The sequence below is a fragment of the Canis lupus genome, chromosome 9 (assembly GCF_048164855.1).
Source record: "Canis lupus baileyi chromosome 9, mCanLup2.hap1, whole genome shotgun sequence".
NCBI classification, from domain to species: Eukaryota; Metazoa; Chordata; class Mammalia; order Carnivora; family Canidae; genus Canis; species Canis lupus.
In genome coordinates this window covers 17,286,420-17,299,677 of record NC_132846.1, presented here as the reverse complement: position 1 = coordinate 17,299,677, position 13,258 = coordinate 17,286,420, and the positions used below count along the sequence as shown (strand labels likewise).

The 13,258-nt window shown below is 32.6% G+C and overlaps 1 protein-coding gene across 27 annotated transcripts in view; it reads right to left on the bottom strand.

Annotated features, from left to right (window-relative positions):
• Positions 1–13,258, bottom strand: part of MIPOL1 (mirror-image polydactyly 1) — a 329,604-nt gene that overhangs the window by 223,074 nt on the left and 93,272 nt on the right. For all 27 annotated transcript variants that reach the window (XM_072838324.1, XM_072838319.1, XM_072838315.1 and 24 more), the window contains one exon: positions 3,886–4,015. In XM_072838324.1, the coding sequence (XP_072694425.1) occupies positions 3,886–4,015 (130 nt within the window). The remainder of the gene's footprint in view (positions 1–3,885; positions 4,016–13,258) is intronic.

The window sequence follows — 13,258 nt, the reverse complement described above, 5'->3', positions numbered from 1 at the left end:
GAAGTCTAAGTAAAGACAGTGGAGTGAAATGTGAAACACAGAAATTTGCCATATGAACAGAAGATAAAAAATTAGTCAAATAGTGAAGGAAACGAAACAGGACATCACACAGTAATTTTTAGAAGTAGGGTAGAGAAATGATTTTGGTCGGGTTCACTTAACTTTTCCTTTTACCCATAAAAACAGGTATGGAGAAAAGACAATGAGCTCACTAACCTGAGAATTTTTCACTAATACAGCACAGCTTGGAAATAACCTGAGAGACTAATGAGTTGCATAGATAGCCCAGAGAAAAGTAAAATCCTTCCTAAACAGAAGAAGCCTGTATTACTGAAGAATCTTTACAAAGGAAGCATGAAGCATCAGGCAGGGCCATTTTCCACTACACTGGTGGAACAAATAAAAGCCCAAAAGTAATACTCCATGGAATCTGGATGTACATAAGAATAGGTAGAGTAAGCCCGTGATGCACTGCAAGACACCAAACAAAATCCCTAAGGTAGAGCACAGAACCTCCGAAAGAAGGGGTATACAGCCCAGGTAGATCTTCCCTACCTCTATCACCTCTACCCCACTGCCAAGAGGACTATATGGGAAAGGTGGCCAAAAGCAATCCCTTGGGACACCTGAGCTCAGGGGTTAAGCGTCTGCCTTCGGCTCAGGGCGTGATCCCAGGATCCAGGATCGAGGCCCACATTGGGATCCCTGCAAAGAGCCTGCTTCTCCCTCTGCCTATGTCTCTGCCTCTCTCTGTCTCTCATGAATAAATAAATAAAATTTTGAAAAAAAAAAAGAAAAAAACTTTTCTTGCCAGTGGTTGGTATTTTAAAAGATAGTAAGAACATGAATTTAATAAAAGAAAGTTCAAAGAGAAGATGCCAAAACAAAAAAATGATTGAAAAGGGAAGTTGAAAACATAGGGAACATGCTGAGAACCATAAACCAACAAATGAATACATAAAAATTTAATAAATGAACCTGAAAAAATAGGGACAGGAATAGTAACAATTGGAATTACTAATATAAAGAAAAGGCTTGAGATTATCACAATGAATGCAGAGAAAAAAAGAGGGATTCAAACTATTATTGAACAGGTAATAAAGACAAAGTGCCCCAACATAAGAATAAGAGTTTCTAACAAATAGAATACAAAATTCATAAATCTAAAATTTCCATGAACTAAAAGAAGAATCAAATAGTCCTTAGAGAGGCCTGGTGTGAGTTCCAAATATGTTATTAAAGGAGAATCAACACAAATATCATGATTAAGTTCTACTTCAAGAACAAAGAATCCTTCAGGTATCTAGGCAGAAAAAAGCCCAAAAACCAAAAAACAAAGCAAGTCCCATATAAGTTAAGGGGGAAAAAAAAAAACCTGTGACCCGACTTCTTTTGAGTCAAACTCAATGTCAAAAAATAGAGTAACATTATTACAATATTTAGAATAAAAAATACTTAACTCAATAATTTTATTCATAACCAATTTAAGAATAACACAAAGCCAGTCTGATGCATGCTAAATCTCAGAATAAAGTACCTATCTATTAGCCCTTCCTCAAAAGTAAAATTCAGTTACCCAGGGATTTCCCAAAATAAGAAATGTAAAAATGTAATGTATGATAAAAATTACAATAATGATTATTCAATCCTTTTAAATATAATTTCAAAATTAAACAGTGTGGCACTATGTCTACAGAATCTAATACAACTTTTACAAAGATTTTAAAACTAGAATTTATAAAGGAAAAAAGGAATTTAAAACTTATTTCATAGCTGAAAGTCAAATGGTACTATTTAATTGAAACACTGCATGTTCCAAAAAACTGAAAAGAATTGATGATCCAACATCTTAATGTTTTTCAGTCTCTTTTCTTACATTTTGAAGGATCTTTGGGTTATTAATATATCTTATTGTAAGAAAACTTTGCATGAAGATATATATTAATATATCTTATTTTAAGAAAACTTTGCATGAAGTTCAAAAATTTTTTTAGTTTCACTTCAATTGATTATTTCTCCCACATTCAAGTAACACAAAGCACTAGCTACGAGCCAGGAACTTTTCAATATTAAATCATTTAGTCCTCATAACAGCTTACACAAAGTAGGTACTATTTATCTATTTTGTAGACAAAAAAAACTCAGTACCAGCGACTCTGAGTAGTTTGTCTACGGCCATACAGCTAGGAAGCAACAGAGCCAAGATTCAAATACAAATGTCTGGATCTGGATCTTGTGCTGTTAACCTCTACATTATATTGCCTCTCAAATAAAACAACATGTAGAGAATTATTTGATTTTTATCAAATTAATTCTATGAATATATCCATTTAACCACCAATCATCCATTCTTGTAGATAACAGTATTTAACTATGTAAGCAAAGGAAATGTTTGAAATAATGTTTCTCTATTGATAAAGATAGTTATCTGGGAGTAAGCACTGGGGAATTCAGGTAAATTTTTTTGGTTTCTTTATTTCTATTATTCCATGAGTTTAATGCCTTATAATGAATGAGTCTCTATCAGCCATCAAAAAAAAAAAAAAAAAGCCATTAATCTAAACAAAAAAACAAATCACATCACCTAATCACAACTTGAACACTGTCATGTTAATTATTTAATGACTTTTTGTCTCCCTAATGAACAATGTTTTAATTAGTACTTTACTGTAATCCCTCATGGAGCCTAGTACAATGTTGGGCAGAGCAAACACTCAATAAGTATATTGATGGATCATCATAAAATATTACATTACTGCATTGTTCCTATCTTACAGGTATATTTCTAGATGCTCTAGAGCCTTTACCAAAATCTGACTCCTTAGACAAGCATCATTTACAATATCAGGGAGCTTGAAGAAAAACAGAATCTTAAGCTCCACTCCATCATCAATGAATGAGAATGAGCATTTTAACAAGATTTCCCAAGTGATTGAAGGCACATTAAAATTGGATAATTTCTAGAGCATTGTTTATCTAAAGCATGGTCCATTATTTACTAAATCAGAATCACCTGGGTTGCCTGTTAAAAACGTAGATTCTCAGGCTCTACTCTATTTCAAGTGTCATTAAGGTTTATAATACATCTAATAAAAGAGTAGAGAATAATCAAAATGAGTATATTAAGCAGAGAGCAGTGAAAGAACCCACATACTTTAAATAAACTAAGAAAGCAGTAATAAGTGAGGGAAGAAAAGAGGCATCATAAAGGAAGGTAGAGTAAGGACATCAACAATAGGTTATGAAGAAGTAAAAAAAGTAACTGTACAGACAATTCTGTGTATTTCCCTCACCTTTTTTTGTGACTATTATCCCTGACATCAAACCACTACAGCATGTCAAAAGTTTATGTATGTATGTATGTATGTATGTATTAATTTTAATTTAATTTAATTTAATTTATTTATTTAATTCATTCATTCATTCATTCATTCATGAGAGACACACAGAGAGAGGCAGAGACATAGGCAGAGAGAAAAGCAGACTCCATGCAGGAAATCTGATGTGGGACTCGATCGCGGGACTTGATTCATTCGTTCGTTCGTTCATTCATTCATTCATTCATTCATTCATAAGAAACACAAAGAGAGAGGCAGAGAGAAGTAGACTCCATGCAGGGAGCCTAATGTGGTACTTGATCCCAGGACTCCCGGGATCACACCGTGGGTGGAAGGCAGATACTCAACCGCTGAACCACCCAGGCATCCTGCATGTCAAAAGTTTTAGAAAGACTGTGGGAATATGGAATTCACTGGTGTACCAGATAAGAATCAGTAATTTTTCTTTTCTTTTTTTTTTTTTAATTTTTCTTAATATGTAACCACCACACAAAGATGCACTTTATAAATGCTCGAAAGTAACATATAGTTTTAAACATATACATACACTTTTAGAGACATTTCCATATGCTTGGCTCGTGCAATTGCTTCATCTCTGTCCTCATTGGCTAATCGCAGTCGAGACATAATAGCATCATCACGTTCCTTCTGTGCAAAATATACTTCTTCAATCAGAGCTACCAAAATATATAACCCATAATTAGAGAAATTTCAAAATGCATACTTTAAACAAAAATAAAAGGCAAATACAATTTTATTATTTTACTAAATTAAATTAGTATTAATCACTTGAAAAAACATTACTTTTAAAAGCTACTGAAAAACTGAGATACCTTTATTTTAAAAGATTTTATTTATTTATTCATGAGAGACAGAGAGAGAGAGAAGGCAGAGACATAGGCAGAGGAGAAGCAGGCTCCCCGCGGGAAGCCCAATGCAGGACTCAATCCCGGAACCCTAGGATCATCAGGCATCCCCAAGATACATTTCATACCCACAAAAACATAAATTAAAAGGTCAAATAATAACAGATTCTGTGAGCTTGTGAAATAAAGGAAACTCTCACATAGACTGAAGATAGGTGTATATATTTCTGCAACCCTCTGAAGAGCAATTTGGCAATATTCATTACAGTTAAGATGTGCCTATAACCTGGCAAATCTCCTTGGTATGCAGCCTAGGGAAATCCTTGCACATGTATACAGGGAAACACGTATAAACACGTATAAACATGCAGCAGTTTGTAATAGCAAAAACTTAGAAATAACCCAAACGTCCAATAACAGGACAAGGATAAATAAATTACTAAACATTCAAAATGGAATACAATACAACATTTAAAATGAATTAGCTATGGACAAATGGACACACTTCAAAAATTAAATTATGTTGGGGCACCTGGGTGGCTCAGTGGTTGAGCATCTGTCGTGATCCCGGGGTCCTGGGATTGAGTCCCATATCAGGTTCCCTGCAAGGAGTGTGCTTCTCCCTGTGCCTATGTCTCTGCCTCTCTGTCTCTCATGAGTAAACAAAAAATCTTTAAAAAATTAAATTATGGCTAAAATTGCAAGGTGCAAGGCAAAACAACTCTACCTATTATTTACGGACAATTAGTAAAAATATTAAAACAAGCATGGAAATGATAATCATCAAGTGAGGATAGTGGTTATCTCAGTAGCATAGTGGAAAAAAAGGAAAGAAAATGGGATCAAGGAAAAGCAAACAGGGGCAGAGCTGTGCACTATGCATCTCCAGGGGGTGTCGTTTATATACCTCATTAATACAAATGGCATCATCTAGATTTGTGCAGCACTAATAGGAAGCTTTGATGTTATCTGAAATTGTCATTCCTCAAGCACAATTTCTACCTAAAATTTTACATAACTATTAAAACATTACTGCAATGTTAGACAAAAAGGGGCTCAAAGACCTAGATCACTGAATCCAATTTTATTTATACAGTCAAATCACAAAATAAAGTTAGGAAAGATGTTTGAAATGTTCTTTTAGTTCATAATACATTTGGTTTTTGTTAACATCTATCATAGATTAATGCATAGTTAATTAAGAGCTATTGCTGTATTATATAAATTATAAGTGGTAGAAAAGAAAAAAATCCTGAGAATAAGTCAACTATATCTTTTCCAGTATAGAGTATAGAATGGAACATGTTTTGGCAAAGGCAAAATCAAAATCACTTCCAAGAAGGTAAGCCCAAGGAAAGAGAAATATGTTCATTCATTTCTTCACTCATTCATTATTCTTTCATCAAATATTTATCAAATTCCTGTGGCAGTTATCCATCCAATTTTAAGGAATATGACTACAGTGTCTCAAAAGTTTTTATCATCCTAGAGATGTATACAGTCAATTACAGAGAGACAGACAGTAGAGAGAAAGCAAGCCCAAAATTAAATACGAAGTAATACAAAGACCCTACTGGTATTAGAGGAACAGCAGCAAGGTTGTCTGGAGCATAGTGAGAGAGATTGAGAGCTCTGGGAGATCACATCAGTCCCGGGATCGACTCCCACATCAGGCTCCCTGCGTGGAGCCTGCTTCTCCCTCTGCCTTGTCTCTGCCTCTCCCTCCCTCTCTCCCTCTCTCTCTCTCTCTCTCTCTGTGTCTCTCATGAATAAATAAATAAAATTTTTTTAAAAAGCTATCTTAATTATAGTACCAAAACATAACCCATTTTTAAAAACTGATAAATTGGACGTCAATCTAATTCAATTAATAATCTCTACTCTTCAAAAGATGTGGGTAAAAAAATTAAAAGATAAGCCATAGATGGAAGGAGAGTAATTGCAAAGCATATATCTGATAAAAAGACTTGCATCCAGACATAATTTTTAAAACTCTCAAAGCTCAATAATAAAACAAACAAAAAAACAATTAAAAATGGGCTAAAAACTGGACACTTTATCAGAGCAGACATAAGCACAAGAAAAGGTGCGCAACATCTTTAGTCAATAGAGAAATGCAAATTAAAATTACAAGATAACTACCACATACCTATCACTAAGGCTAAAATGAAAGCATGATTAAAGACTGGGAAGAGGGGAAAGCAACTGGAACCCTCATTTACTGCCTCTGGGAATGCAGGATAGTGCAGTCAGTTCGTCAGTTTCTTAAAAAGTTAAACACACGCTTACCATAAGACTCAGCTATTCTACTCACAGATCTTGATCCAAGACAAATTAAAGCATATGTCCATACAAAGACTTACACATAGATATTCATAGTGTCTTTATTTATAGGAGCCTCAAACTAGGAAACAAAAAATTCTATCAACAGATGAGTGGATAAGCTATACACAAATTGTGCTAGAACAACAGGATATCCACTTGCATAAAATCAAGTGCTTTCCAGTCAACAGTTAGATGAGGTTAATAAATTATTGTTATGAATGTAGCTTTTGGAAGAAACAGTACTTTCCAGTAGAATTTTCATATATTTTTAAAAGTAGTGTTATTAGTTCTATGTGGCTTTCTGTCGCTATACTGTTCTGCTACCATGAGTCAATTCATCATGCCATTTTGAAAGAAACTTCTGCCCATAATGGAGTTTAATTCCCCCTGATAAATGTATGCAATTTCTTTCCAGGAAGGATACTCGTAACAGCTTAGGCAAAGCAACATAGTGTATTAGGAAGAATATATGCTTTGATTCAGATTCAATGTGTCAACATACTAGTTTGGCAACCTGTTTTTGTAGATTTTTAATTTATTTTAGTCTCAGTTCAGGTGCATAAAATGTATATAATACCACCTGTTAGAAAAGAACTGAGATAATATATGAAAGCCTGTTAGAAAAAAAAACTAATATATGAAAGCCTTTGCCAAATAAGTAGGTCTCAACAATACTGGTTCCATGCCACTACCACCATTACAAACCTTGATCCACAGACTCACAAAATATGGCTTCATTTTTAGACATATTAAAAAGAGGATTTTGATTAATTTGGGCTATTTATATACATGTATGTACATATATACATACATGTATATATTTTGTTGGCATTTAAAAATTACACATAGGAACTGAATGAAAAATTATTTAGGGGCAGCCCTGGTGGCGCAGCGGCCTGGGGTGTGATCCTGGAGACGGGGGATCGAGTCCCACATCGGGCTCCCTGCATGGAGCCTGCTTCTCCCTCTCCCTCTGCCTGTGTCTCTGCCTCTCTCTCTGTGTTTATGAATAAATAAATAAAATCTTTAAAAAAAAAGAAAAATTATTTAGTACCCATTCTATATTGTATACTGTACACTATAATGACATACTAATTTGTACAATGTGACAATATTCTAAGATATTTTTAAAATTTTATATTATGAAACACTTTTAATTTCACTCCTATGTTTATTGCAGCATTATCTACAAAAGCCAAGATGTGGAAGTAACCCAAGTGTCCACTGATAGATGAATGGGTAAAGAAGATGTCATATATATATGGCCATAAAAAGAATGAAATCTTGCCATTTGTGGATGAACCTAGAGGGTATTATGCTGAGTGAAATAAGTCAGAGAAAAACAAATACCATATGATTTCACTTGTATGTGGAATCTAAAAACAAAACAAAATTAGAAAAAACAAAAAACAGAAATGGTCCCATTAATACAGAGAATAAATTGGTGGCTGCCAAAGGGGAAGATCATGGGGAAATGGGCAAAATTGTTGAAGGGGAGTAGGAGATACAGGTTTCCAATTATGAAATGGGTAAGTCATAAGGATGAAAGGTACGGCATAAAGACTGTAGTCAATTTTATTTAATAGCGTTGTATGGTGACAGATGGTAGCCATACTTGTGCTGAACACAGCATAACATGTACAATTGTTGAACCACTATGTTGTACACCTGAAACTAATGTAAAGTGTCAGCTATTTTAAAACATTTCTAAAAAAACCTCAACCCCCTTCTAATTTGTAGGTCAGATAGGATAGACAAAATGATGCTACACAGTGATTTAAGTACAGGTAAACATGTGTCATGCCCTGAAATATTCTGACATATCAAAAGGTTAAAAACACTAATTACTAAACTTTAAATGCCAATAGGCCTCCTATCACTTCTGTAAAGTGTGATGAGATGTTTATAAAGTGACATTTGATGTAAGTTGTGTTCTACTTTATATATAATAATACTTTAATGAAAGAGGTTAAGATAGCAATGTCAAAGGCTTTAATAGTAAGTATAGTTATCTCTATGCTTAAATGCTTTACACCAAGGGCTTATTTGGTCCTGTGTTATAATCAAGGGAAAACTTTCTTTTCCTTCCATAATGCTATCAACTCTAAAGATGTAAATAATGTGTATTTTAAAGGAGACTGCCTTCTGAGTATTCTAAGGTTAAGTTTTAAAGTGCCATAAAACACACACACACACACAAAACCTGATTACACATTTTATAAATGTTGAGAAGTATTTCCAAAATTAATTTTTAAACATCTATTAGGTTATATATGAATTTGATTATGAAAAACCTGATTCTTTTCAGAATTCAGTTCTTTTAAAGGATCAATATGCAACTCTCAAACATTTTTAGTAAAGAAAACTTAATTGTAAACACTGAGCTTTTCCAAGGTAGATGACTATTACAAAGTTCACTAGAAAATCAATATAGCATTTTAGTTGGAATTTGCTCATTAAACACCCACAGCTCTAATGCAAATTATGATGGAATGAATAAAGCAAATACGCATGCTTCTTTCTTTTTATTAAATGTAAAATCTACTGTTAATTGCATCTCGTATGTCATACAAACTTTTCTCCTTAACTATTAAATAGAAGCTTTAACAAAAGTCATTAGAGATTCTCTTTCTTTGACTTGAATAAATTTCAATATTTGTTCAGTAAAGGTTCACAGCAGTTAAATTACATTAACAAATATTATTAGCTACTATGTAAGCCAACCAAGTAAAATACTTATATTGTAGGTAAAACAAATCATTGGGTGTTTACAATAATATTTGGATATCTCCATTTTTAAACATGGTTATCAAATATCCTATAATTCTTAGGCAAATTCGAGGAAGATTCAGAGAGGATCACCCCCTCTCAACACCAAATACTCAAATTTGTTTAGTAAGCTAATTGTTTTCTAATATGGGCAAGAGTAAATATGAAGAAGCTGAACCATACTAAGTATGAGTTTATTGAGTCAAGACAGAGTACATATTTTCTTAGTAGAACCCAAGTCTATTGACAAACCCATATTCTACACTTCTCATACTACTTTTAAAATACAATACAAGTGAAGAAGTATATTGGAAAACATTCTAGTTTAAACACTGGATCATGATTCTCTAAATAACATAATTTGGAGGACATTTACCAAGAAAAAGAATCCATTTGTTAACATCCTCAAGGTAAGTTACATAAATAGAAAAGGCTGAACAAAAGAGAGAGAAAGAGATATCGTCAGGATTTGAAACATATAAAATAATCAGTGATTACAATTCATGTTCCAAAATTTTAAGCAACAAATATAGATAATGGTTTTATAAAAGATAGGTCTTTATTATATTTGAAAGAATTTCAGATTGTCTGGATATCTACAGCTTTACTTGTTAAATGGATTCCTTGCAAATGATAGTGTTTTATGAAACTACCACATATATATTCCAGAATCATAAATACTACATGACATCTTTTAATTTCCTTAGAAATTATAATTTCTCTCTTTGCATATGTCAGTTATTGGAAATTTAAACATAGATAGTAAATGCTCTACACCAATAGAAAATTAGCCAACCTACTCTAAGTAGTTTGACGCTTCTATTGTTTCTTTTACAGACCATACTACTATATTAAGCTTTTCTAAAACTCTATTTGAATGTTCAACATTTTATATGATTATCTTGTAAATAAACTTTTCTGATTAAAAGTAATACAGGCCAATAAAAATATGGGAGACAAATATTTTACATAATCTTGTAACTTTCTGTGTAAGAAACAGAATATATTCCTATATTCTTCAGTATTCTTTAAAAATATGAAACAGTTCATGGGATTTTATCATTTGGACATGCTGTATTTGATAGACCTAAGATGCTCTCCTAGTATTAGATTTTACACTGTTTCAATTACTCACTATATAAATAATACTGTAATGAACATCTTTGTACACAAATTTCTATGTATATATATATATATATATAGCTGATTACTGAAGAAAAGTCTTAGCAGTGTCATTACTGCATTAAATAATCAGCTTCTTAAGCTCTTAATAAATGCTTTCAAGTTTTCCTCTGTAAAGCTATTTCCTTTATACTTAACAACAGTATAGCAATTGTTAAGGATTAATTAGAAAAGTATACAAATAGTAAGTTTTATAGCAAAACTATAAAATAATAACTTTTTTGGTAAAATCCTGAATTATTATATACATGTACTTAGTACAGAAAAACTCAAGAGTATGTAAGAATACTTTCTAAGTACATGCTATTTACATTCAAACATGTAATATATTGGAGATACTAGAGCTAAAATTGTTAATGTGAAAGAGATAAGCTTATCCCAGAAGTATTAAAACCAGTATCAATTATTTTATGCACTTTTGAAATACAATTTTAAGATGTACCTAACTTACTTTTTGCACAGGATATCTACTTTAAATTTTAATTAAATACCAATATGAAAATTCAATAAAATATAACTGCTAGCTAAAGTTTTTCCAAGATCACTTCCTCTTCAGAATTAATTAAACATATGGAAAAAGTCTTAAGAATCATTTTCTGAAATTTTTTGTTATTCTAATTAGATGATATGCTGTCAGCTGCTTGACATCACACTAAATTTCATGGTATACCATACCTAATTAAATCTTTCAATTGTTGGTTTTTGTTATGTATAATGCTTTATTTATTTAATCAATGTTTAGTTTGTTTTTTTCCAGAAAAATACAAACTTTCTAGGGAGAGAATTTACAAAATTGACCATACTCTACCCTCAAGCATTATTTCACTTGGCACTCACCATAATTAATATTGGTTCACACCCACAGGATTCTACAGCTAAAGATAATAATATAATCAACATTCTACCCATCAATATTTCTAACTGTTATATTTCACAATGTTGAATCTTTTTGTTTTAATCTGAAACAACTGGTCATATTCTTAAAATCTTTTTTCCTTCCTAATTAAAAGATGATATGAATATAAATGTATCGATATATATATATATATATATATATATATATATATACACACTCCATTATAATACTGTTAATGCATTGCAGTGTTTGATTAAAGGCTACCACATCTGAAATAATGCCCATTATATACACAGAAAAACAGTATTCTAACATGTATTTTTTTTAAGATTTTTTAAATTTATTTATTCATAGAGACACAGAGAGAAGCAAGAGGCGCAGACACACACAGGCAGAGGGAGAAGCAGGCACCATACAGAGAGCCTGACGTGGGACTCGATCCCGAGTCTCCGAGTCTCCATGATCACGCCCTGGGCAGCAGGCAGCGCTAAACCACTGCACCACTGGGGCTGCCCACATGTATTATTTTTCAAAAGTAAATATTATATTATCTTCCTGTGATATATAAAACTCACTCTTGTTCTTTTCTTATTTTTTTCAGATTTTATTTATTTATTTATTCATAAGAGACAGAGAGAGAGAGAGGCAGAGACACAGGTAGAGGGAGAGGCAGGCTCCATGCAGGGAGCCCGACATGGGATTCGATCCTGGGTCTCCAGGATCAGGCCCAGGGTCGAAGGCAGCGCTAAACAGCTGAGCTACCCAGGCTGCCCTCACTTTTGTTCTTAATCATTAGAAGGTCAATATCATCTGAGATATGGCATAGAGTAATAAATACTTGTTTTGAAAAGAGAACAATGTAAATGTTTTCAATGACACAACACCTCTTATTTTTCAATGTTAATTGGTGTAGCATTTGTATTTGCTAAATGGTAGTTACACATCTATACTTTTAACATTTACATGTTAACCTAGAAAAACTTAAGTTGTAAGTGTCACAGATTCTATGTTGACGCACTGGGCAATCACAATTAAACTCTCCTTCTTACCAAAAACAAATGAACATTCTCTGTATTAAGAAGAGCTTGACAATTTTTAAAAAATTTTTATAACATCAGCTAAATTTGGGGGAAGAGAAAAGAATCTATGTTTAAAGAGATAAGCTGTAAAAAGCAGATTAAATGCTTGCAAAATCCGTACAGCAAAATAAGAAAATTATGTGGCCACTGAATTATATATAAAATGTAACTAAGATAGATAGATGGATAGACAGAGAGAGAGAGATTTATACACACAAGACTTAGGTACTAAGGAGTTCTTTTGGCTAAAACCCAATATTGGCCTTATTTCAGTTTAATTGGAAGAGGATCTCAAATTCATCTTCTCCATGAGATATAGGAACCTGGATTTCTCTTTGTACCAAAGGTTAATAAGAAATGTGTCTGCAAAAGTCAAACAGCATTAAATACCAAAAACTGATTATTATTCTACAGGAGTTGTTCTGTCATTCATAATCTCTCCATGCTCCAACCTTCCACAGCTAATCTTTAATGGATGACATGCAAGAAAGAAAAATAACATATAAAGCAGAGACTCAAAAGTGAGCATTTAAGAAATAGAAAAAATAAAGCTTTTAAAGAAAAATATATTAAGTATCACAAAATAACATAAAAAACTAAATATTCTTATGTGTGAAAATTAAACATCACCTGTATACTGTAAATGTCATACAGTCATAAAAATGAAGAGATATTACACTCTACATAATACCCACTGAGCCTATTTAGGAAAACTGAAAGGTTTAATTGAACAAGTTATTTTTAAACTTATAACTACATTACTGACCTAAGAATAAATTAATGGTTACAACGGGCCATATAATAATGCCTATCACTGTCAAATTCAAGTAAAAAAAATTATGA